The 24,420-nt window shown below is 39.5% G+C and overlaps 1 protein-coding gene across 1 annotated transcript; it reads right to left on the reverse strand.

Moving 5' to 3' along the window:
- Positions 1-10,044: 10,044 nt before the first annotated feature.
- LOC123328297 (olfactory receptor 4F3/4F16/4F29-like) lies at positions 10,045-10,995 on the reverse strand. The gene has a single exon (XM_044925526.1). The coding sequence runs from the start codon at positions 10,972-10,974 to the stop codon at positions 10,045-10,047; it is 930 nt and encodes a 309-aa protein (XP_044781461.1). The 5' UTR covers positions 10,975-10,995.
- Positions 10,996-24,420: the final 13,425 nt, after the last annotated feature.

The raw sequence follows: 24,420 nt of genomic DNA on the forward strand, positions 1-24,420 counted from the left end.
TCTGTGAAAAATTGGCTAAAATTTTCAGTGATGTGAAAAATAGGATGTAAACAGATATCCTTCAACGTAGGAGAATCAGACTGCAAATCTAGCAGTAATAGGTAATAGCAGATTATGTACTTCAGTTCAGTTCAGTCGCTCAGTTGTGTCCAACTCTTTGCAACCCCATGAATCACAGCATGCCAGGCCTCCCTGTCCATCACCAACTCCCAGAGTTCACTCAGACTCATGTCCATCGAGTCAGTGATGCCATCCAGCCATCTCATCCTCTGTTGTCCCCTTCTCCTCCTGCCCCAATCCCTCCCAGCATCAGAGTCTTTTTCAATGAGACAACTCTTCGCATGAGGTGGCCAAAGTCCTGGAGTTTCAGCTTTTGCATCATTCCCTCCAAAGAAATCCCAGGGCTGATCTCCTTCAGAATGGACTGGCTGGATCTCCTTGCAGTCCAAGGGACTCTCAAGAGTCTTCTCCAACACCACGGTTCAAAAGCATCAATTCTTCAGCACTCAGCTTTCTTCACAGTCCAACTCTCACATCCATACATGACCACTGGAAAAACCATAGCCTTGACTAGGCGGACCTTTGTTGGCAAAGTAATGTCTCTGCTTTTCAATATGCTGTCTAGGTTGGTCATAACTTTTCTTCCAAGGAGCAAGCGACTTTTAATTTCATGGTGGCAGTCACCATCTGCAGTGATTTTGGAGCCCAGAAAAATAAAGTCTGACACTGTTTCCACTGTTTCCCCATCTATTTCCCATGAAGTGATGGGACCAGATGCCATGACTTATAACAAGTCAACAAAGATAGAATGGGTATAATTGGATGTTTAAAAAAACATTACAATATCCCTGATTATATAACTGGTGAAATGCACTAAAAGACTGAGAAGAGTTCTCAAGAGACTAAAAGATTAGAGACTAGATTATAAAAGTGAAGGGATAAGGAATAGAAACTATGTTAAAATGAGTACTAAAAAGAAAAAAGGATTAAGGAAAGTATGTGTATAATGACAAGAAGAGAAAAGACAAGGCCCACTTTATGAGATAGTTTAAGAAATATGACTTTCATGACTTTCTGGATCCACTCTTCAGAAATTTCATAATCATAAACAACATTTAATACTGTATTTAAGGTATTGTTTAGGCACTCAGTCTCTTGGAAGATGTTCTCCATAAGCCTTATCAATTATACACATCAAGTTGTAAGGTTTATTTGCCCTTTGGGTCTCCAATACCTTCAACTACTTAAGAACTGGAATTTGTGGAAAATGGGTTTACAGGGGAAAGGACTATAACCATGAAGCCTGATAGGATAATGCTAAGAGTGATTTACTTACCATGAAATAAGTACTGGAAAAAAAAAGCTTAGAAGTCAAAATTAAAATCTCCCTAGATGTACTAAAAGGAAGAAAAGTATACATCAAATATCATAACACAGAAACTCACAGTTTTAAGTGTGAAAGTCTAGATGGAGACACCAGGATATGATGTCTAGTCACCTCTTGTTTAGTTATTGTTATGTCCAACTCTTTTGTGACACCACAGACTGTAGAGTGCGAGGTTCCTCTCTCCATGAGATCTCACAGGTGAGAATACTGGATTGGGTTACTTCCTTCTTCAGGGAATCTTCCTGACCCAAAGATCAAACCTGTGTCTCCTGCATTGCAGGTGGATTCTTTACCATTGAGCCACCAGGGAAACGCCATGATGTCTAGTCACCTAGGAGTCAATATCTACAAACCACCTCCTGACTGATGATGTTCTAAAACCCCGTTCTCTTACAGATTGGTTTTTCTCAAAGGAGAAAGTTGTTAGATTGTTTTTCTCAAACACATTAATTGTAACTCTTTGTTAAAGTGATTAAGTATTCAGATATAAAAGAAAAGGCCCAATCCTTTGCCTTTTATTGTGATTAATTCCCTTTCTTGATCCAGGTAGAATCAATTAGTCATCCAGAAATAGATTCCAAGACATTTAATCTTTATAGATAAGGGAAATATTGGCAGCTATGGTTCCAAATTATAGAATTATTAAGCTGAAAGGGGACTATGACATCTTTTAGTTTTGAAAATCTAGACTATCATTGTAAATTTCCTTCTCAACCTAAAAATATTGAGAGGGTATAACTTCCCTCAGCTGAAATGCCCTGCATTTTGTTTAAAAATTGTCATAAATTTGTCTCCACACCTAAGTAAATATCTGCTTCTCCTAAATTAAGAACAGTTCTTTTACTGGTTATAACAGTGTGCAATAAAATAATTTTCAATGTCTCTTTCAATTAACTTTTTATGTATATATACTCAGCAAACTAAGCTTTCAGTTTTCAAGACTCAAAAACTCAATCCCTTTTACATTTTGTCTTGGGATCTCTTTTTCTCTATGTCCAAAAAAATCACATATGTCAACTCTCTCTAAACCTTCTGCATTCTACTTACAGTTTAAAGACAAAATTTAGAAAGCAAAATTTGAAAATTATAAAGCACTTAAGAGAGTAGTAGAGCCAACCGATATTTAAGTTTTTATTTTACTTGTATACTTTCCATATCATATTATAAGATGATATTTACACTGGAAATAATTTTTTCAGTTTCACATTTTTGGATGTCTCTTCTATTCAGGTAGTTCCTATTCAGACTTTTTTTTCATCTTGAAAATATTACAAGTACCTAATTAATTTTTTTCCCTTTTTCAGAGCATTGGTTTATAATTTATGTCTTTTGAAGAACTAATGGAGATTACAAGAACCCTTGTTTTCTTAGTTTCTTATGTCAGCAATTTTTCTTACCTGTTTATCAAACTACAGAGGATGAGAATCATTCATATAATCATCTTGGCAACAGAGCGCTAAACCCCAAACATTAAAAAATCATTTGACTTTTCCTCATATCTTTCATGTTACCCTAATGCAAAAGCTGTGTGACTCTAGTAAAAGGCCAAAGTCGGTTTACTTTCTGCAACATAGCAATACCCCTTTTACACTTATACTCCACTGCTTGTCCATTTGTTACTTCAGACACTAGCTACCCAGTTTTAGGCTAACACTCATGCATTTGAACATATGACTCACATCCTTAGCAGCTCATATCTGACATTAGAGTTACTTTCCTTATTGTTGTTTACCCTTATTATTTTCTTTTACTTGTACAAAGAAAAGAATATCTTCATAGAGTCTTAGATTTTCTGTGTTCTTTAATATAAAGTGCTACAAAAATTGCTGTTGTAGAAATAAAGCTAATTAATAGTTCCAGAGGACACTGATCAAGTGATACTGCGTAGAAGAGAGTTGCAAGGAGTTCATGGGTCTGGGGACTTTACCCCTGGGGACTTATTTGGTTTGACCAGAACAGAGACTCTAAAAAACTCATAATAAGACACTAGAGACAGAGAGGAAACAACATATGTTTATTAACATTGAAAAATGGAACGCAAGATCTGTAAACAAGATTTTGTTAATTTGACTTATAACTTTCAAATATTTCTTTCTTCTTTGAGAAAATCTTTTGGTTGCAGTGCACAACATGTGGGATCCTAGTTTCCAGGCCAGGGATCAAACCCCTGCCTCTGCATTGGGAGCTTGGAGTCTTAACCACTGGACCACTGTGGAAGTCCCTCAGATATTTCAATATATGGCTTATGTACTTTTATTTTCACTCTTGCCCATGTCCCCACAATTGCCATAGGCAATAACTCTTTCATTTACAGATTCAGTGATATGAGGAGCCCCAAATTGTCAGAGGCCAGTCTTAGCTGTATTCCCTTTGGAATATTCTTCCCAGGAGGCATTAGGACCTCTGAGCTTACTAATCCAAAGTTCACAAGAATGGGGTGTATAAATTCCCATGGTAAATGATTCAATCCTATTGCTAAAGTGACTTTCCCCCTTTTAGGTTCACATATGCTGGCTATAGGACAGAGGGCAATATGTAGTGGCCACTGGTTTAAGATATGTTCTTCACAGAATAGATAGCCTCCTAAACGTGCTAGGTGTTCACTTCCCAACTGATACAAAAGCAGAGTATTTACAAGGCCATTCCATCATGCCATCAGTGAGCTGTTTCTTAGTTATGGAGCACGCATGTATGCATGCTATAGTAAATTCTTTTGGTCTGTTGTTATACTTCATTTTCTGTAAAAATGTGCCCAGAGCTGCTGCTGTTTCATGGGACACCACAAGAACAGATAAAGGCAGAAAAGGCATGCTGTAAGCCTATAAATGATAGTTTCTGCAGATGCGCCATGGTTGGGAAAGAAAAATCAGTACTCTGAATAAATTTATATCACTATGAAGACAGGTCTGTAATCCTGGAAAATCTGGACGGTGAGTCTACTGGGAGCATGGTGAGGTATGGCACCATAAAGTGTTCTGAGGCTTTATATTTTAGAGAGGGCACAGAGAATGCCTATGCAAAAGACTTTTAGAGATTAGTCACTATACAGGAACAAGATGATTTGCCTCTGTGATGTAAAACTTGCCTCCACATTCCCTCCCTAGACTGCATGTCAAGGAATTTATACCTTGGTCTTTCTCAGGTCTTAAGGAAACCATTAGCCTTGTTTACAAATGAGTAACATCTATAGTAAGTAAGATTAGTAAGTATCATAGGACATCTTTTCTTCCAAGGAAAGTATACAATTACAGATATTCCCTGTCTGAGGGAAGGGAAAGATGGCTGTATAGGAAGACCCTGAACTCATCTCCTTCCACAGGCACATTGAATATATACCTACATAAAGAGCAACTGCTTCTGAAGAAGATCTGAGGATTGATTGACCATCTACTGCACATAGTAGTCTACATAAAAATGGAATACCCATGATGAGGGTAAAAAAGGAGAGTGAAAAAGGTGGCTTAGAACTCAACATTCAAAAAACTAAGACCATGCCATCCAGTCCCATCACATGATGGCAAACAGAAGGGGAAAAAGTGGAAACAGTGGCAGATTTTATTTTCCTGGGCTCCAAAATCACTGTGGCCAGTGACTGCAGCCACGAAATTAAAAGATGCTTGCTCCTTGGAAGGAAAGCTATGACAAAACTTAGACAGTGTATTAAAAAGCAACGACATCAGTTTGCCCACAAAGGTCTGTATAGTCAAAGCTATGGTTTTTCCAGTAGTCATGTATGGATGTGAGTTTGGACCATAAAGAAGACAGAGCACCAAAGAATCAGTTCAGTTCAGTCGCTCAGTTGTGTCTGACTCTTTGCAACCCCATGAATCGCAGCACGCCAGGCCTCCCTGTCCATCACCAACTCCCGGAATTCACTCAGACTTACGTCCATGGAGTCAGTGATGCCATCCAGCCATCTCATCCTCTGTCGTCCCCTTCTCCTCCTGCCCCCAATCCCTCCGAACATCAAAGGCTTTTCCAATGAGTCAACTCTTCACATGAGGTGGCCAAAGTACTGGAGTTTCAGCTTTTGCATCATTCCTTCCAAAGAAATCCCAGGGCTGATCTCCTTCAGAATGGACCGGTTGGATCTCCTTGCAGTCCAAGGGACTCTCAAGAGTCTTCTCCAGCACCACAATTCAAAAGCATAAGTTCTTCGGCGCTCAGCCTTCTTCACCGTCCAACTCTCATATCCATACATGATCACAGGAAAAACCATAGCCTTGACTAGATGGACCTTTGTTGGCAAAGTAATGTCTCTGCTTTTCAATATGCTATCTAGGTTGGTCATAACTTTCCTTCCAAGGAGTAAGCGTCTTTTAATTACATGGCTGCAGTCACCGTCTGCAGTGATTTTGGAGCCCCCCAAAATAAAGTCTGCCACTGTTTCTACTGTTTCCCCATCTATTTCCCATGAAGTGATGGAATCGGATGCCATGATCTTCGTTTTCTGAATGTTGAGTTTTAAGCCAACTTTTTCACTCTCCTCTTTCACTTTCATGAAGAGGCTTTTTAGTTCCTCTTCACTTTCTGCCATAAGGGTGGTGTCATCTTCATATCTGAGGTTATTGATATTTCTCCCGACATTCTTGATTCCAGCTTGTGTTTCTTTGCCTTCAAATTGTGATTCTGGAGAAGACTTGAAAGTCCCTTGGACTGTAAGGAGATCAAAACAATAATCTTAAAGTAAATCAGCCCTGAATAATCATTGGAAACTCCAACACTTTGGCCATCTGAGGCAAAGAGCTGACTTAATGGAAAAAACACTGATGCTGGGAAAGACTGAAAGCAAAGGAGAATGGGGCAGCAGAGGATGAAATGGTTAGATAGCATCATTGACTCAATGGACATGAATTTGAGCAAAACTCTAGGAAATAGTGAAAAACAGGGAAGCCTGGCATGCTGCAGTCCATGGGGTTGCCATAAGTCAGACACGACTTAGAGATTGAACAACAACCCTTCATGGGAACCTCACCAGTCATAGAGACCTTCAATATGGAGGAATACGGCTGGTGTGCTACCCTGAGACATGCTGAACAAATAGTAGTTTCAAATACACCTAGACTATATGAGAAGACAACCTATTTTGTAACCGTAGGTCATCTGTCAAACAAACAGGAAACTGCTGGAGCTCTCTCAGAGGTCAGAGGTGCTAAGGAGCTCCATTTTTGATGCCCTTCCCACTATGGAGGATGTTCATGGTCTGTACTTCCTCAGTGCCCAGCCATCCCTCTAAGATTGTCTTAGGTGCTGCACTCCCCAGGCACTGCCTCCAGTCTGGATGCTCATGTTCCAGCCAGCTTGCCAAAGCCCCAAAGCACAAGTAGTCTACTCAAGAGGATGTTTCCCCACTTTTTCAAGACCAGGAGAGGTTGCTGTTTCACCTAATTCTTAAAAACAAGAACCACTGGTCAAACCAAATGAAAAGACAGATAAATATGTTCTAAACAAAAGAACAAAATGAAACACCAGACAAACTCTAATGAAATGGAGATAAGTAACTTACCTGATAAAGAGTTAAAAAAAATGACTATAAGGATGTTCATAATACCTGGGAAAAGAAAGGAGGAACTCAGTGAGAACTTAAAATCTTAGATAATATAAGAAAGAACGAATCACAAATGAAGAATTCAATAACTAGATGGCATCAACAGAAGACTGGATGATATGGAAGAGAAACAATCTGTAAGCTGTTAGTGGAAATCACCCAGTCAGAACAGAGAAAAAGAAGAAAGAAGTTCTTGGAATGGAAAAGATGTTAGTAAAATTATGATGTCACAATTTAAAAGCTCTATGGAGTTGGAATCATGAAAAGTACAATTTCTATGCTGCAGAAAATGATAGCTAAAGCTAAAAAAAACCCAACAAATTCGGGGAGACATTTGAATATAAATACAAATATTTGTATTCTACAAAAACAAAAATTCAAATACAATATTTGAAAGCAAATAATACAAATATTATAATAAAGGAATTAATATCATTAGTGTAGATGTGGAACTGATAAATCAATATGCAAAGGTAGTATTCTACTTATGAGGACAGGGTGGAATAATATCTCAACACGGGATATTAACTTCTATTTCAATAAGAAAAAACGTGTGACAACTTTTTGTCTGTCTTGAATCACTTTTGTCCTTCCACTGATGACAGTACCCCACCTCCCCCATTTGAGAAATGTTCCTCCTTAAATTCATGTAGTTCTCTGGAGGTTGTCAACCACACACTTTGGCCTTTGCGACTAAGGTGGGCATCCAGACGCAGTCCATTAAAGATCTGGCATAGAGCTAAAACAATGCTAACTGGAATTCTTTCATTGTGTTTTAATATAGATGCTAGGAAAACCTCTCCCTTTCCTACAGGGTTGCTCTTCTGAAATGACTTAAAATTTGAGTTATTTGCAGCCTCTCTTCACTCCCTACATGATGCATAAAAAAGTCCATGTGCAACAGAAGAAAATAAGACCAATGTACAGAGAAAAAAATAGTCAATAGAGAAGGAAGAGAGAAAGAAACAGAGCAAGGAGCAAGACAAATGGAGTGAATGAGAGATACAAATCCAAAAGTGTGCAAGTAAATGACTCCCTGGAGTCTGTGAGGCTGGATCCACTATTAGACATCCCAGTAACCTGAGTCAATAAGTTCCTTGAAAAAATATTAAGAGTTTTTGCATTGTGGTAAAAATCTATGTATATAAACATACATCTCACCAGTTCTAAGTACAGCTCAGTAATGTTAAGTATATTCAAGTTGTTGTACAATAAATCTATAGATCTTTTCCTCTTGAACAATGGAAACTTTACAATTCTTTTAGTTACTTTAAACTTTTTTTGATTGGATTCCTGACACATGTAGTTCAAAGAGTTCAGATTAATAATGTGAAAAAGTACAAGTATATATAAAAAAAAGTTAAGATAATTTTTTTAAAAAGAGCTTCCCAGGTGGCTCAATGGTAAAAGAATCTGCCTGCCAATGCAGCAGATGCAGGAAACGCGTATTTGATCCTTGGGCTGGGAAGATCCCCTGGAGGAGGAATGGCAACCTGCTCCAGTGTTCTTGCCTGGGAAATCCCGTGGACAAAGGAGACTGGTGGGCTACAGTCCAGGGGGTCACAAAAGAGTAGGACATGGCTTAGTGACTAAACAACAAAATAAATGGATATACAGGTATTAGTTTCCCAAGGATCCAAAAATGGACTCAACAATGAATAAATGATATAAGGGCAATGGCAATAAAGAGAAAAGGCAAAGCAATTATCAAGTTAAGATAAGATATAAAGTAAATAACGACTGCTTGGAAGACCAAAAGAATATTGATCAACTATATAAGAATCTATAAAAATCAGAGTTATTTGCAGTACATCCTTGAGAATAAGCCTTAGTTCCTCTTTGTTGCAATGGGTATGAATTCTAAACCTGTTGATGCAAATCCTTCATTTCTTTATAAGAGAATATAGTCATTTACAAAGCATTTTCCAAACTTAAATTTAGCTTGCAATTCATTAAAATGCAACAGGAATAGTCATGCCAGGAGAAGGAATGGGAAGCACCTGGCTAGTCACATGTGGAAATAAGAAAGTATCTGTAAGAACATAGGGATTAGATGACCTGGAACATAGTATGAAAAAGAGTCAAAAGGTAAACCTTGTGATGCCCAGCCAACACTGTCCAGATAGAAGTCCTGACCTAAGGATCTTATTTTTCCAGTGTGATGGTAGGCATATCCTAGTGTGGGGACATAGTCATTAAATATCAAAATCTGATATGATTAAGTGTTTGTATAATCCAGCTAACTCTTCTTGCTCTGATTCCCTGCTCATTAATGTTTATATCACTATTTAACTTCCCAGAAAATTTCCTACAATTGTGAGTTACATTTATGTGGAAGTTCAGGCCACTTAACTGATTTTTCTATGACAAATTAATAAATAGGCATCTTGATGTATATATTTCCATGTAGTATTGCTTTACTAAGTGTCAATTGGCAATCCTTTATATAACCCACTCTGACACTGAAGACACAATTTTGAAGTTTTGGTTCAGTTCAGGTGCTCAGTAGTGTCTGATTCTTTGCGACTCCATGGACTGCAGCACACCAGACTTCCCTGTCCATCACCGACTCCCGAGCTTGCTCAAACTCATGTCCATTGAGTCTGTGATGCCATCCAACCATCTCATCCTCTGTCTAGAAGTCTGCTGCTGCTGCTGCTAAGTCGCTTCAGTCATGTCCGACTCTGCGACCCCATAGATGGCAGCCCAGCAGGCTCCGTCATCCCTGGTATTCTCCAGGCAAGAACACTGGAGTGGGTTGCCATTTCCTTCTCCAAGGCATGAAAGTGAAAGTGAAGTTGCTCAGTCGTGTCCGACTCTTAGTGACCCCATGGAGTGTGTAGAAGTCCAGACCATAGTAAATCCATCAGAGAATGTCTCCTGAGAAACAAGCAATTGGCCTTCTCCAGAAGATACTTTTTACCACACCATATACTTCCTCCAACCATAGTCAGTGACATGGTTTCTCAGTTAACATTTGTAAAAGAATCATATTGTTTTAATCTGGGTCATCTAAACGTGAATATAGTACTTGGAAACTCCCAATATTAATAATAGAAGCATAATATCACTCCAACTCAGTAAAGAGACTTTATAATACTTTGGGCATTTAAGAAATCCTTCTGTAAATAATAAATTGACTGCATAATTTCTTCATTGCCACTTTCATTTCTTTGTTCCTCAATGTATAGATGACTGAATTTAAAAAAGGGGTGAGAACTGTATCAAAAACAACAAGGAATTTGTCCAGGTGTGACGTGGAGTGAGGCCAGATGTAAACAAAGATGCAAGGTCCGAAGAACAAAATCACCACCATGACATGAGTTGACAAAGTGGAGAGGGCCTTAGATGAGCTACCTGAAGAGTGTTTCCGAACAGTGATGAGGATAAAAATGTAGGAGACAATCAATATGAAGAATGATCCCAGGGATATGAATCCACTGTTGGTTGTGACCATGGACTCTAGCCTGAAGGTGTCTGTGCAGGCAAGTTTGATGAACTGAGGAAAGTCACAGTAAAAGCTATCAATTATATTAGGGCCACAGATTGGCAATTTTACAACAAAACCCAGTTGAACCACAGAGTGAATAAAGCCAATTATCCATGCAGCCACAAGAAGCAGAAGACACATTTTTCTGCTCATAATAGTGAAATAGTGGAGAGGCTTACATATGGCAACATATCTGTCAAAGGCCATGGCGATAAGAAGCACCATCTCCACACCACCAATGATATGGATGAAGAAGATTTGTGTGATGCAGCCTCCAAAGGAGATGACTTTATGTTTTCTAAAAATGTCGCAAATCATCTTGGGAGAAATTACAGAAGAAACTCCCAGGTCGGTGATGGAGAGGTTGGCCAACAGAAAGTACATGGGGGAGTGTAAGTGAGGGTTCCTCATCACAGTGAGAACAATGAGGGAGTTTCCTAGCATGCTGGCCATGTAAAAGATGGAAGAGAACATGAAGAGGAGAAGTTGGATCTCCCAGGAGTTGGTGAGTCCCAGGAACACAAACTCTGACACCATGGAGTGATTCATTCCATGAACTGATATATCAGTTAGAATGTTGAAAAGGAAACTAAAGAAAAAGAAAAGGAAATTAAAATATTAATAATTTTTTATATTATTAAATATAATAATCACTTATTCAAGGATATTTACACTCCGAAGACTATAAATCTCCTCAATTCCTTCTCAGGACCATATAATTACTAAACAGCATTTTTCCTGTGGTCATCTAAAGTAGTTGGGTCACTTCCATGTGCAATGTTCCTTTCACCACAGCCTCCAGGACTACTCATCTATAAATAAGAGAATAGAACAAACATGCTAAGATAGTAGATGTCCATGGTCAGACTTGGAGGGGTAGGGACGGTGGTATAGTGCACCACAAAGAGAAAAAGAAGAGGTAGAGATGGCCTTTGGCAGAACACACATATTCCATTTTTAAATTGTTCATAAAGCAATCCTTCAGCCATTCAAGTTGTGTTTTCTTAACCTCACTTCATCTCTGGCACATAATATGTGTCTTGACTCCTTTTATGTCACTACCTACAACTACATTTGCCATTTACACAAATCACCTTGGATATGCAGATGATACCACCCTTAAGTCAGAAAGTGAAGAGGAACTAAAGAGTCTCTTGATGAAGGTGAAAGAGGAGAGTGAAAAAACTGGCTTAAAACCTAACATTCAAAAAATGAAGATTGTGGCACCTGGCCTCATCACTTTGTGGCAAATAGATGGGGAAACAATGGAAACAGTGGCAGACTATATTTTTTGGGGCTCCAAAATCACTGCAGATGGGAACTGCAGCCATGAAATGAAAAAATACTTGTTCCTTGGAAGGAAAGCTATGACCAACCTAAACAGCATATTAAAAAGCAGAGACATTATTTGCTGACAAAGATCTGTGTAATTAACTATGGTTTTTCCAGTAGTCATGTATGGATGTGAGAGTTGGACTATAAAGAAAGCTGAGTGCCAAAGACTTGATGCTTTTGAACTGTGGTGTTGGGTAAGACTTTTGAGAGTCCTTTGGACTGCAAGGAGATCCAAGCAGTCCATCCTAAAGGCAATCAGTCCTGAATATCCTTTGGAAGGACTGATGTTGAAGCTGAAACTCCAATCCTTTGGCCATCTGATGCAAAGAAATGACTTAATAGAAAAGACTCTGATGCTGGGAAAGGTTGATGGCAGGAGGAGAAGGCAACGACAGAAGATGAGATGGTTGGATGGCATCACCTACTCGATGGACTTGAGTTTGAGCAAGGTCCGGGAGTTGGTGATGGACAGGGAAGCCTGGCATGCTGCAGTCCATGGGGTCGCAAAGACTCAAACATGACTGAGTGACTGAACTAAATTGAAGATCATGGTATCTGGTCTCATCAGGTCAGTTCAGTCTCTTAGTCATGTCCAACTCTTTGTGACCCCATGAACCACACATGCCAGGCCTCCCTGTCTATCACCAATTCCCGGAGTTAGCCAAACCCATGTCCACTGAGTTGGTGATGACATCCAACCATCTCTTCCTCTGTCGTCCTCTTCTCCTCTTGCCCCCAGTCCCTCCCAGCATCATGATCTTTTCCAGTGAGTCAGCTCTTCGCATGAGGTGGCCAAAGTATTGGAGTTTCAGCTTCAACATCAGTCCTTCCAATGAACACCCAGGACTGATCTCCTTTAGGATGGACTGATTGGGTCTCCTTGCAGTCCAAGGGACTCTCAAGAATATTCTCCAACACCACATTTCAAAAGCATCGATTCTTTGATGCTCAGCTTTCTTTATAGTCCAACTCTCACATCCATACATGACCACTGGAACAACCATAGCCTTGACTAGATGGACCTTTGTTAGCAAAGTGATATCTCTGCTTTTCATTATGCTATCTAGTTTGGTCATAACTTTTCTTCCAAGGAGTAAGCATCTTTTAATTTCATGGCTGCAGTCATCATCTGCAGTGATTTGGAGCCAAAAAAAAAAAAAAAAAAAAAAAAAGGCTGACACTGTTTCCACTGTTTCCCCATCTATTTCCCATGAAGTGATGGGACCAGATGCCATGATCTTCGTTTTCTGAATGTTGAGCTTTAAGCCAAGTTTTTCCACTCTCCTCTTTCCCTTTCATCAAGAGGCTTTTTAGATCCTCTTCACTTTCTGCCATAAGGTGGTGTCATCTGCATATCTGAGGTTATTGATATTTTCCCCAGCAATCCTGATTCCAGCTTGTGCTTCTTCCAGCCCAGCATTTCTCATGATGTACTCTGCATATAAGTTAAACAAGCAGGGTGACAATATACAGCCTTGACATACTCCTTTTCCTATTTGGAGCCAGTCTATTGTTCCATGTCTGGTTCTAATTGTTGCTTCCTGACCTGCATATAGGTTTCTCAAGAGGCAAGTCAGGTGGTCTGGTAGTCCCATCTCTTGAAGAATTTTCCACAGTTTATTGTGATCCACATAGTCAAAGGCTTTGGCATAGTCAATAAAGCAGAAATAGATGTTTTTCTGGAACTCTCTTGCTTTATCCATGATCCATTGGATGTTGGCAAATTGATCTCTGGTTCCTCTGCCGTTTCTGAAACCAGCGTGAACATCTGGAAGTTCATGGTTCATGTATTGCTGAAGCCTGGCTTGGAGAATTTTGAGCATGACTTTACTAGCATGTGAGATGAGTGCAATTGTGTGGTAGTTTGAGCATTCTTTGGCAATGCCTTTCTTTGGGATCGGAATGAAATCTGACTTTTTCCAGTCCTGTGTCCACTGCTGAGTTTTCCAAATTTTCTGGCATATTGAGTTCAGCACTTTCACAGCATCATCTTCCAGGATTTGAAATAGCTCTACTGGAATTCCATCATCTCCACTGGCTTTGTTCATAATGATGCTATCTAAAGCCCACTTGATTTCACATTCCAGGATGTCTGGCTCTAGGTGAACGATCATACCATCGTGATTATCTTGGTCGTGAAGATCTTTTTTGTACAGTTCTGTGTATTCTTGCCACCTTTTCTTAATATCTTCTGCTTCTGTTAGGCCCATACCATTTCTGTCCTTTATCAAGCCCATCTTTGCATGAAAAATTCCCTTGGTATCTCTAATTTTCTTGAAGAGATCTCTAGTCTTTCCCATTCTGTTGTTTTCCTGTATTTCTTTGCATTGATCGCTGAGGAAGGCTTTCTTATCTCTCCTTGTTTTTCTTTGGAACTCTGCATTCAGATGCTTATATCTTTCCTTTTCTCCTTTGCTTTTCACTTCTCTTCTTTTCACAGCTATCTGTAAGGCCTCCCCAGACAGCCATTTTGCTTTTTTGCATTACTTTTCCATGGGGATGGTCCTGATCCCTGTCTCCTGTACAATGTCATGAACCTCCATCCATAGTTCATCAGGCACTCTATCAGATCTAGTCCCTTAAATCTCTTTCTCACTTCCAGTGTATAATCATAAGGGATTTGATTTAGGTCATACCTGAATGGTCTAGTGGTTTTCCCTACTTTCTTCAATTTAAGTTTGAATTTGGCAATAAGGAGCTCATGATCTGAGCCACAGTCAGCTCCCAGTCTTGTTTTTGCTGACTATAGAGCTTCTCTATCTTTGACTGCAAAGAATATAATCAATCTGATTTTGGTGTTGACCATCTTGTGATGTCCATGTGTAGAGTCTTCTCTAGTGTTGTTGGAAGAGGGTGTTTGCTATGACCAGTGCATTTTCTTGGCAAAACTCTATTAGTCTTTGCCCTGCTTCATTCCATATTCTAAGGCCAAATTTGCCTGTTACTCCAGGTATTTCTTGACTTCCTACTTTTGCATTCCAGTCCCCTATCGTGAAAAGGACATCTTTTTGGGGTGTTAGTTCTAAAAGGTCTTGTAGGTGTTCATAGAACCGTTCAACTTCAGCTTCTTCAGCGTTACTGGTTAGGGCATAGACTTGGATTACTGTGATATTGAATGGTTTGCCTTGGAAACGAACAGAGATCATTCTGTCGTTTTTGAGATTACATCCAAGTACTGCATTTTGGACTCTTTTGTTGACCATGATGGCTAAACCATATCTTCTAAGGAATTCCTGCCCGCAGTAGTAGATATAATGGTCATCTGAGTTAAATTCACCCATTCCAGTTCATTTTAGTTCACTGATTCCTAGAATGTCGACATTCACTCTTGCTACCTCCTGTTTGACCACTTCCAATTTGCCTTGATTCATAGACCTAACATTCCAGGTTCCTATGCAATATTGCTCTTTATAGCTTCGGACGTTGCTTCTATCACCAGTCATGTCCACAACTGGGTATTGTTTTTGCTTTGGCTCCATTCCTTCATTCTTTCTGTAGTTACTTCTCCACTGATGTCCAGGAGCATATTGGGCACCTACTGACCTGGGGAGTTCCTCTTTCAGTATCCTATCATTTTTTCTTTTCATACTGTTCCTGGGTTCTCAAGGCAAGAATACTGAAGTGGTTTGCCATTCCCTTCTCCATTGGACCACATTCTGTCAGACCTCTCTACAATGACCCACCTGTCTTGGGTAGCCCCATGGACATGGCTTAGTTTCATTGAATTAGACAAGGCTGTGGTCCTAGTGTGATTAGATTGACTCGTTTTCTGTGATTATGGTTTCAGTGTGTCTGCCCTCTGATGCTGTCTTGCAACACCTACCGTCTTACTTGGGTTTCTCTTACCTTGGATGTGGGGTATCACTTCACAGCTGCTCCAGCAATGCTCAGCCGCTGCTCATTAGCTTGGATGAGGGGTATCTCCTCACCTCTGCCCCTCCTGACCTTGAACTTGGAGTAGCTCCTCTAAGCCCTCCTGTGCCCACATGGGCACTGCTCCTTGGAGGTGGGGTAACTCCTCTCTGCTGGGCTTGTGTGCCGTTACAGCCACCCGCGCTTGGTCAACATTCATTGGATCATCAAAAAAGCAACAGGGTTCCTGAAAAACATCTACTTCTGCTTCATTGACTACATCAAAGCCTTGGACTGTGTGGATCACAGCAAACTGTAGAAAATTCTTCAAGAGACGGGAATACCAGACCTCCTGATCTGCCTCCTGACAGATCTGTATGCAGGTCAAGAAGCAACCATTAGAACCGGACATGGAACAACAGACTGGTTTCAGATAGGGAAAGGAGTACGTCAAGGCTATATATTGTCACCCTGATTATTTAACATATGCGAGTACATAATGCGAAATGCCGGGCTGGATAAAGCAAAAGTTGGGATCAAGATTGCTGGGAGAAATATCAATAACCTCAGATATGCAGATGACACCACCCTTATGGCAGAAAACAAAGAAGAACTAAAGAGGCTCCTGATGAAAGTGAGAGAGTGAAAAAGGTGGCTCAAAACTCAACATTCAGTAAACAAAGATCATGGCATCTGGTCCCATCACTTCATGGCAAATAGATGGGGAGACATGGAAACAGTGACACACTTTATGTTTCTATGGGTTCAAAATCACTGAAGATAGTGCTTGAGGCCATGAAATTAAAAGACTCCTGCTCCTTGGAAGAAAAGCTATGACCAAGCTAAACAGCATATTAAAAAGCAGAGACATTACTTTGCTGAAAAAGGTCTGTCTAGTCAAAGCTATGGTTTTTCCAGTAGTCATGTATGGATGTGAGAGCTGGACCATAAAGAAAGCTGAGCACCGAAGAACTGATACTTTTAAACCATGGTATTGGAGAAGACTCTTGAGGGTCCTTTGAACTGCAAGGAGATCAAACCAGTCAGTCCTAAAGGAAACCAGTCCTGAATATTCATTGGAAGGACTGATGCTAAAGCTGAAACTCCAATTCTTTGGCCACCTGATATGAAGAACTGACTCATTGGAAAAGACCTTGATACTGGGAAAGATTGAAGCCAAGAGGAGAAGGCGACGATTGAAGATGAGGTGGTTGGATGGCATCAGTGACTCGATGGACATGAGTTTGAACAAGCTCTGGGAATTGGTGATGGACAGAGAAGCCTGGCGTGCTGCAGTCCATGAGGTCAAAATGAGTTGGACACGACTGAGGGGCTGAAGTGACTGACTCATATACCATAAAATTTTATAGTGATTCATTAATTATTGAATAAGCAAGGCTACTGTGAAGCAATTGTATTGATTATTCTAGGTTACTTTGAGGCATTATATTCCTGCTTCTTCATTATCAGTATATAAATTGTTATGACTAAGTATCAGTCTCTCTTCACTTTAACTTTTCTTTTTTGATGTCTAGTGTTAGCAATATATGTAATATAAACAATATTTTGTATCCTACAAGATATATAGATGTAGGTATAGACAGATGATTTATCTTATAAACAGATGATGTAAAGTTACAGTGCTGTAAATATATTTCCTCTTCCTTATTACATTTGCACACTACTATACTAAATGGCAACCCACTCCAGTACTCTTGCCTGGAAAATCCCATGGATGGAGGAGCTTGGTAGGCTACAGTCCATGGGGTTGCAAAGAATTGGACATGACTGAGCAACTTCACTTTCACACTTAAAATAGATAACCAACAGGGACCTACTGTATACCACAGGGAACTCTACTCAATATGTTGTAACACCCTAGTTAGGAGAAGAATTTGAAAAAGAAACAGATACATGTATATGTATTATAAGTGAATCATTTTGTTGTACACCTGAAACTAACACATTGTTAATCAACTATGCTCTAATATAAAATAAAAAGTTAAAATATGTTCTTTCTCTAGCTGATTTGATTGTAAGTATAGAGTATGAATGTGTTTGTGCTCAGTTACGTCTTACTCTGCAACCGCATGGATCCCAACCAAGGGATCAAAACCACCTCTCCTTGATTGTGGGTATATTCTTCACCCTCTGAGCCTTGAGGGAAGCCCAAAGAAGAAGAGGGGGAGATACCAAAAATATTGGTTCTGTGAAAAATTGTCTAAAATTTTCAGTGATGTGAAAAATAGGATGTAAACAGATATCCTTCAACATAGGAGAATCAGACTGCAAATCTAGCAGTAATAGGTAATAGCAGATTATGTTCTTCAGTTCAGTTCAGTCGCTCAGTCGTGTCCAACTCTTTGCAACCCCATGAATCACAGCATGCCAGGCCTCCCTGTCCATCACCAACTCCCAGAGTTCACTCAGACTCATGTCCATCGAGTCAGTGATGCCATCCAGCCATCTCATCCTCTGTTGTCCCCTTCTCCTCCTGCCCCAATCCCTCCCAGCATCAGAGTCTTTTTCAATGAGACAACTCTTCGCATGAGGTGGCCAAAGTACTGGAGTTTCAGCTTTTGCATCATTCCCTCCAAAGAAATCCCAGGGCTGATCTCCTTCAGAATGGACTGGCTGGATCTCCTTGCAGTCCAAGGGACTCTCAAGAGTCTTCTCCAACACCACGGTTCAAAAGCATCAATTCTTCAGCACTCAGCTTTCTTCACAGTCCAACTCTCACATCCATACATGACCACTGGAAAAACCACAGCCTTGACTAGGCGAACCTTTGTTGGCAAAGTAATGTCTCTGCTTTTCAATATGCTGTCTTGGTTGGTCATAACTTTGTTCCAAGGAGCAAGCGACTTAATTTCATGGCTGCAGTCACCATCTGCAGTGATTTTGGAGCCCAGAAAAATAAAGTCTGACACTGTTTCCACTGTTTCCCCATCTATTTCCCATGAAGTGATGGGACCAGATGCCATGACTTATAACAAGTCAACAAAGATAGAATGGGTATAATTGGATGTTTAAAAAAACATTACAATATCCCTGATTATATAACTGGTGAAATGCACTAAAAGACTGAGAAGAGTTCTCAAGAGACTAAAAGATTAGAGACTAGATTATAAAAGTGAAGGGATAAGGAAAAGAAACTATGTTAAAATGAGTAATAAAAAAAAGGATTAAAAAAAGTATGTGTATAATGACAAGAAGAGAAAAGACAAGGCCCACTTTATGATATAGTTTAAGAAATATGACTTTCATGACTTTCTGGACCCACTCTTCAGAAATTTCATAATCATAAACAACATCTAATTCTGTATTTCAGGTACCGTTTAGGCACTCAGTCTCTTGGAAGATGTTCTCCATAAGCCTTATCAATTATACACATCAAGTTGTAAGGTTTATTTGCCCTTTGGGTCTCCAATACCTTCAACTACTTAAGAACTGGAATTTGTGGAAAATGGGTTTACAGGGGAAAGAACTATAACCATGAAGCCTGATAGGATAATGCTAAGAGTGATTTACTTACTGTGAAATAAGTACTGGAAAAAAAAGCTTAGAAGTCAAAATTAAAATTTCCCTAGATGTACTAAAAGGAAGAAAAGTATACATCAAATATCATAATACAGAAACTCACAGTTTTAAGTGTGAAAGTCTAGATGGAGACACCAGGATATGATGTCTAGTCACCTCTTGTTTAGTTATTAAGTTATGTCCAACTCTTTTGTGATGCCACAGACTGTAGAGTGCGAGGTTCCTCTTTCCATGAGATCTCACAGGTGAGAATACTGGATTGGGTTATTTCCTTCTTCAGGGAATCTTCCTGACCCAAAGATCAAACCTGTGTCTCCTGCATTGCAGGTGGATTCTTTACCATTGAGCCACCAGGGAAACGCCATGATGTCTAGTCACCTAGGAGTCAATATCTACAAACCACCTCCTGACTGATGATGTTCTAAAACCCCGTTCTCTTACAGATTGGTTTTTCTCAAAAGAGAAAGTTGTTAGATTGTTTTTCTCAAACACATTAATTGTAACTCTTTGTTAAAGTAATTAAGTATTCAGATATAAAAGAAAAGGCCCAATCCTTTGCCTTTTATTGTGATTAATTCCCTTTCTTGATCCATGTGGAATCAATTAGTCATCCAGAAATAGATTCCAAGACATTTAATCTTTATAGATAAGGGAAATATTGGCAGCTATGGTTCCAAATTATAGAATTATTAAGCTGAAAGGGGACTATGACATCTTTTAGTTTTGAAAATCTAGACTATCATTGTAAATTTCCTTCTCAACCTAAAAATATTGAGAGGGTATAACTTCCCTCAGCTGAAATGCCCTGCATTTTGTTTAAAAATTGTCATAAATTTGTCTCCACACCTAAGTAAATATCTGCTTCTCCTAAATTAAGAACAGTTCTTTTACTGGTTATAACAGTGTGCAATAAAATAATTTTCAATGTCTCTTTCAATTAACTTTTTATGTATATATACTCAGCAAACTAAGCTTTCAGTTTTCAAGACTCAAAAACTCAATCCCTTTTACATTTTGTCTTGGGATCTCTTTTCGTGTACTTCTATGTCCAAAAAAATCACATATGTCAACTCTCTCTAAACCTTCTGCATTCTACTTACAGTTTAAAGACAAAATTTAGAAAGCAAAATTTGAAAATTATAAAGCACTTAAGAGAGTAGTAGAGCCAACTGATATTTAAGTTTTTATTTTACTTGTATACTTTCCATATCATATTATAAGATGATATTTACACTGGAAATAATTTTTTCAGTTTCACATTTTTGGATGTCTCTTCTATTCAGGTAGTTCCTATTCAGACTTTTTTTTCATCTTGAAAATATTACAAGTACCTAATTAATTTTTTTCCCTTTTTCAGAGCATTGGTTTATAATTTATGTCTTTTGAAGAACTAATGGAGATTACAAGAACCCTTGTTTTCTTAGTTTCTTATGTCAGCAATTTTTCTTACCTGTTTATCAAACTACAGAGGATGAGAATCATTCATATAATCATCTTGGCAACAGAGCGCTAAACCCCAAACATTAAAAAATCATCTGACTTTTCCTCATATCTTTCATGTTACCCTAATGCAAAAGCTGTGTGACTCTAGTAAAAGGCCAAAGTCGGTTTACTTTCTGCAACATAGCAATACCCCTTTTACACTTATACTCCACTGCTTGTCCATTTGTTACTTCAGACACTAGCTACCCAGTTTTAGGCTAACACTCATGCATTTGAACATATGACTCACATCGTTAGCAGCCCATATCTGACATTAGAGTTACTTTCCTTATTGTTGTTTACCCTTATTATTTTCTTTTACCTGTACAAAGAAAAGAATATCTTCATAGAGTCTTAGATTTTCTGTGTTCTTTAATATAAAGTGCTACAAAATATTGCTGTTGTAGAAATAAAGCTAATTAATAGTTCCAGAGGACACTGATCAAGTGATACTGCCTAGAAGAGAGTTGCAAGGAGTTCATGGGTCTGGGGATTTTACCCCTGGGGACTTATTTGGTTTGACCAGAACAGAGACTCTAAAAAACTCATAATAAGACACTAGAGACAGAGAGGAAACAACATATGTTTATTAACATTGAAAAATGGAACGCAAGATCTGTAAACAAGATTTTGTTAATTTGACTTATAACTTTCAAATATTTCTTTCTTCTTTGAGAAAATCCTTTGGTTGCAGTGCACAACATGTGGGATCCTAGTTTCCAGACCAGGGATCAAACCCCTGCCTCTGCATTGGGAGCTTGGAGTCTTTAACCACTGGACCACCATGGAAATCCCTCAGATATTTCAATATATGGCTTACGTACTTTTATTTTCACTCTTGCCCATGTCCCCACAATTGCCATAGGCAATAACTCTTTCATTTACAGATTCAGTGATATGAGGAGCCCCAAATTGTCAGAGGCCAGTCTTAGCTGTATTCCCTTTGGAATATTCTTCCCAGGAGGCATCAGGACCTCTGAGCTTACTAATCCAAAGTTCACAAAAATGGGGAGTATAAATTCCCATGGTAAATGATTCAATCCTATTGCTAAAGTGACTTTCCCCCTTTTAGGTTCACATATGCTGGCTATAGGACAGAGGGCAATATGTAGTGGCCACTGGTTTAAGATATGTTCTTCACAGAATAGATAGCCTCCTAAACGTGCTAGGTGTTCACTTCCCAACTGATACAAAAGCAGAGCATTTACAAGGCCATTCCATCAAGCCACCAGTGAGCTGTTTCTTAGTTATGGAGCATGCATGTGTGTATGCATGCTATAGTAAATTCTTTTGGTCTGTTGTTATACTTCATTTTCTGTAAAAATGTGCCCAGAGCTGCTGATGTTTCATGGGACACCACAAGAACAGATAAAGGCAGAAAAGGCATTCTGTAAGCTTATAAATGATAGTTTCTGCAGATGAGCCATGGTTGGGAAAGAAAAATCAGTACCCTGAATAAATTTATATCACTATGAAGACAGGTCTGTAATCCTGGAAAATCTGGATGGTGAGTCTACTGGGAGCATGGTGAGGTATGGCACCATAAAGGGGTCTGAGGCTTTATATTTTAGAGAGGGCACAGAGAATGCCTATGCAAAAGACTTTTAGAGATTACTCACTATACAGGAACAAGATGATTTGCCTCTGTGATGTAAAACTTGCCTCCACATTCCCTCCCTAGACTGCATGTCAAGGAATTTATACTTTGGTCTTTCTTAGGTCTTAAGGAAACAAACCAACCTTTAGCCTTGTTTACAAATGAGTCATGGCACCCCACTCCAGTACTGTTGCCTGGAAAATCCTATGGATGGAGGAGCCTGGTAGGCTGCAGTCCATGGGGTCGCTAAGAGTCAGACACGACTGAGCGACTTCACTTTCACTTTCACTTTTCACTTTCATGCATTGGAGAAGGAAATGGCAACCCACTCCAGTGTTCTTGCCTGGAGAATCCCAGGGACGGGGGAGCCTGCTGGACTGCTGTCTATGGGGTGGCACAGAGTTTGACACGACTGAAGCGACTTAGCAGCAGTAGCAGCAGCAGCAACATCTATAGTAAGTAAGATTAGTAAGTATCATAGGATATCTTTTCTTCCAAGGAAAGTACGCAATTACAGATTATCCCTGTCTGAGGGAAGGGAAAGATGGGCTGTATGGGAAGACCCTGAGTTCATCTCCTTCTACAGGCACATTGAAAATATACCTACATAAAGAGCAACTGCTTCTGAAGAAGATCTGAGGATTGATTGACCATCTACTGCACAGAGTCAGTCTACATAAAAATGGAATACCCATGATGAGGTTAAAGGAGGAGAGTGAAAAAGGTGGCTTAAAACTTGACATTCAAAAAACTAAGACCATGCCATCCAGTCCCATCACATGATGGCAAGCAGAAGGGGAAAAAGTGGAAACAGTGGCAGATTTTATTTTCCTGGGCTCCAAAATCACTGTGGACAGTGACTGCAGCCACGAAATTAAAAGATGCTTGCTCCTTGGAAGGAAAGCTATGACAAAACTTAGACCGTGTATAGAAAGCAAAGATATCACTTTGCCAACAAAGGTCTGTATAGTCAAAGCTATGGTGTTTTCAGTAGTCAGGTATTGATGTGAGAGTTGGACCATAAAGACAGAGCACCAAAGAATAGATGCTTTCAAATTGTAAAGCTGGAGAAGACTCTTGAGAGTCCCTTGGACTGTAAAGAGATCAAACCAATAATCCTCAAGGAAATCAGCCCTGAATAATCATTGGAAACTCCAACACTTTGGCCACCTGAGGCAAAGAGCTGGCTTACTGGAAAAGACACTGCTGCTGGGAAAGACTGAAAGCAAAGGAGAACGGGGCAGCAGAGGATGAAATGGTTAGATAGCATCATTGACTCAATGGACATGATTTTGAGCAAAACTCCAGGAAATAGTGAAAAACAGGGAAGCCTGGCATCCTGCAGTCCACGGGGTTGCAAAAGTCAGACATGACTTAAGAGACTGACTTAGAGACCTCCCATAGGGAGGGATACGGCTGGCGTGCTCTCCTGAGACATGCTGAACAAACAATAGTTTCAAACACACCTAGGTATATGAGAAGACAACCTATTTAGTAACCGTAGGTCATCTATCAAACAAACAGGAAACTGCTGGAGCTCTCTCAGAGGTCAGAGGTGCTAAGGAGCTCCATTTTTGATGCCCCTCCCACTGTGGAGGATGTTCATGGTCTGTACTTCCTCAGTGCCCAGCTGTCCCTCTAAGATTGTCTTAGGTGCTGCACTCCCCAGGCACTGCCTCCAGTCTGGGTGCTCATGTTCCAGCCAGCTTGCCAAAGCCCCAAAGCACAAGTAGTCTACTCAAGAGGATGCTTCCCCACTTTTTCAAGACCAGGAGAGGTTGCTGTTTCACCTAATTCTTAAAAACAAGAACCACTGGTCAAACCAAATGAAAAGACAGATAAATATGTCCTAAACAAAAGAACAAAATGAAACACCAAATAAGCCCTAATGAAATGGAGATAAGTAATTTACCTGATAAAGAGTTCAAAAAAAAAAAAAATGACTATAAGGATGTTCATAATACCTGGGAAAAGAAAGGAGGAACTCAGTGAGAACTTAAAATCTTAGATAATGTAAGAAAGAACGAATCACAAATGAAGAATTCAATAACTAGATGGCATCAACAGAAGACTGGATGATATGGAAGAGAAGCAATCTGTAAGCTGTGTTAGTGGAAATCACCCAGTCAGAACAGAGAAAAAGAAGAAAGAATTTTTTGGAATGGAAAAGATTTTAGTAAAATTATGAT

This window comes from Bubalus bubalis, chromosome 11 (assembly GCF_019923935.1).
Source record: "Bubalus bubalis isolate 160015118507 breed Murrah chromosome 11, NDDB_SH_1, whole genome shotgun sequence".
Taxonomy (NCBI): domain Eukaryota; kingdom Metazoa; phylum Chordata; class Mammalia; order Artiodactyla; family Bovidae; genus Bubalus; species Bubalus bubalis.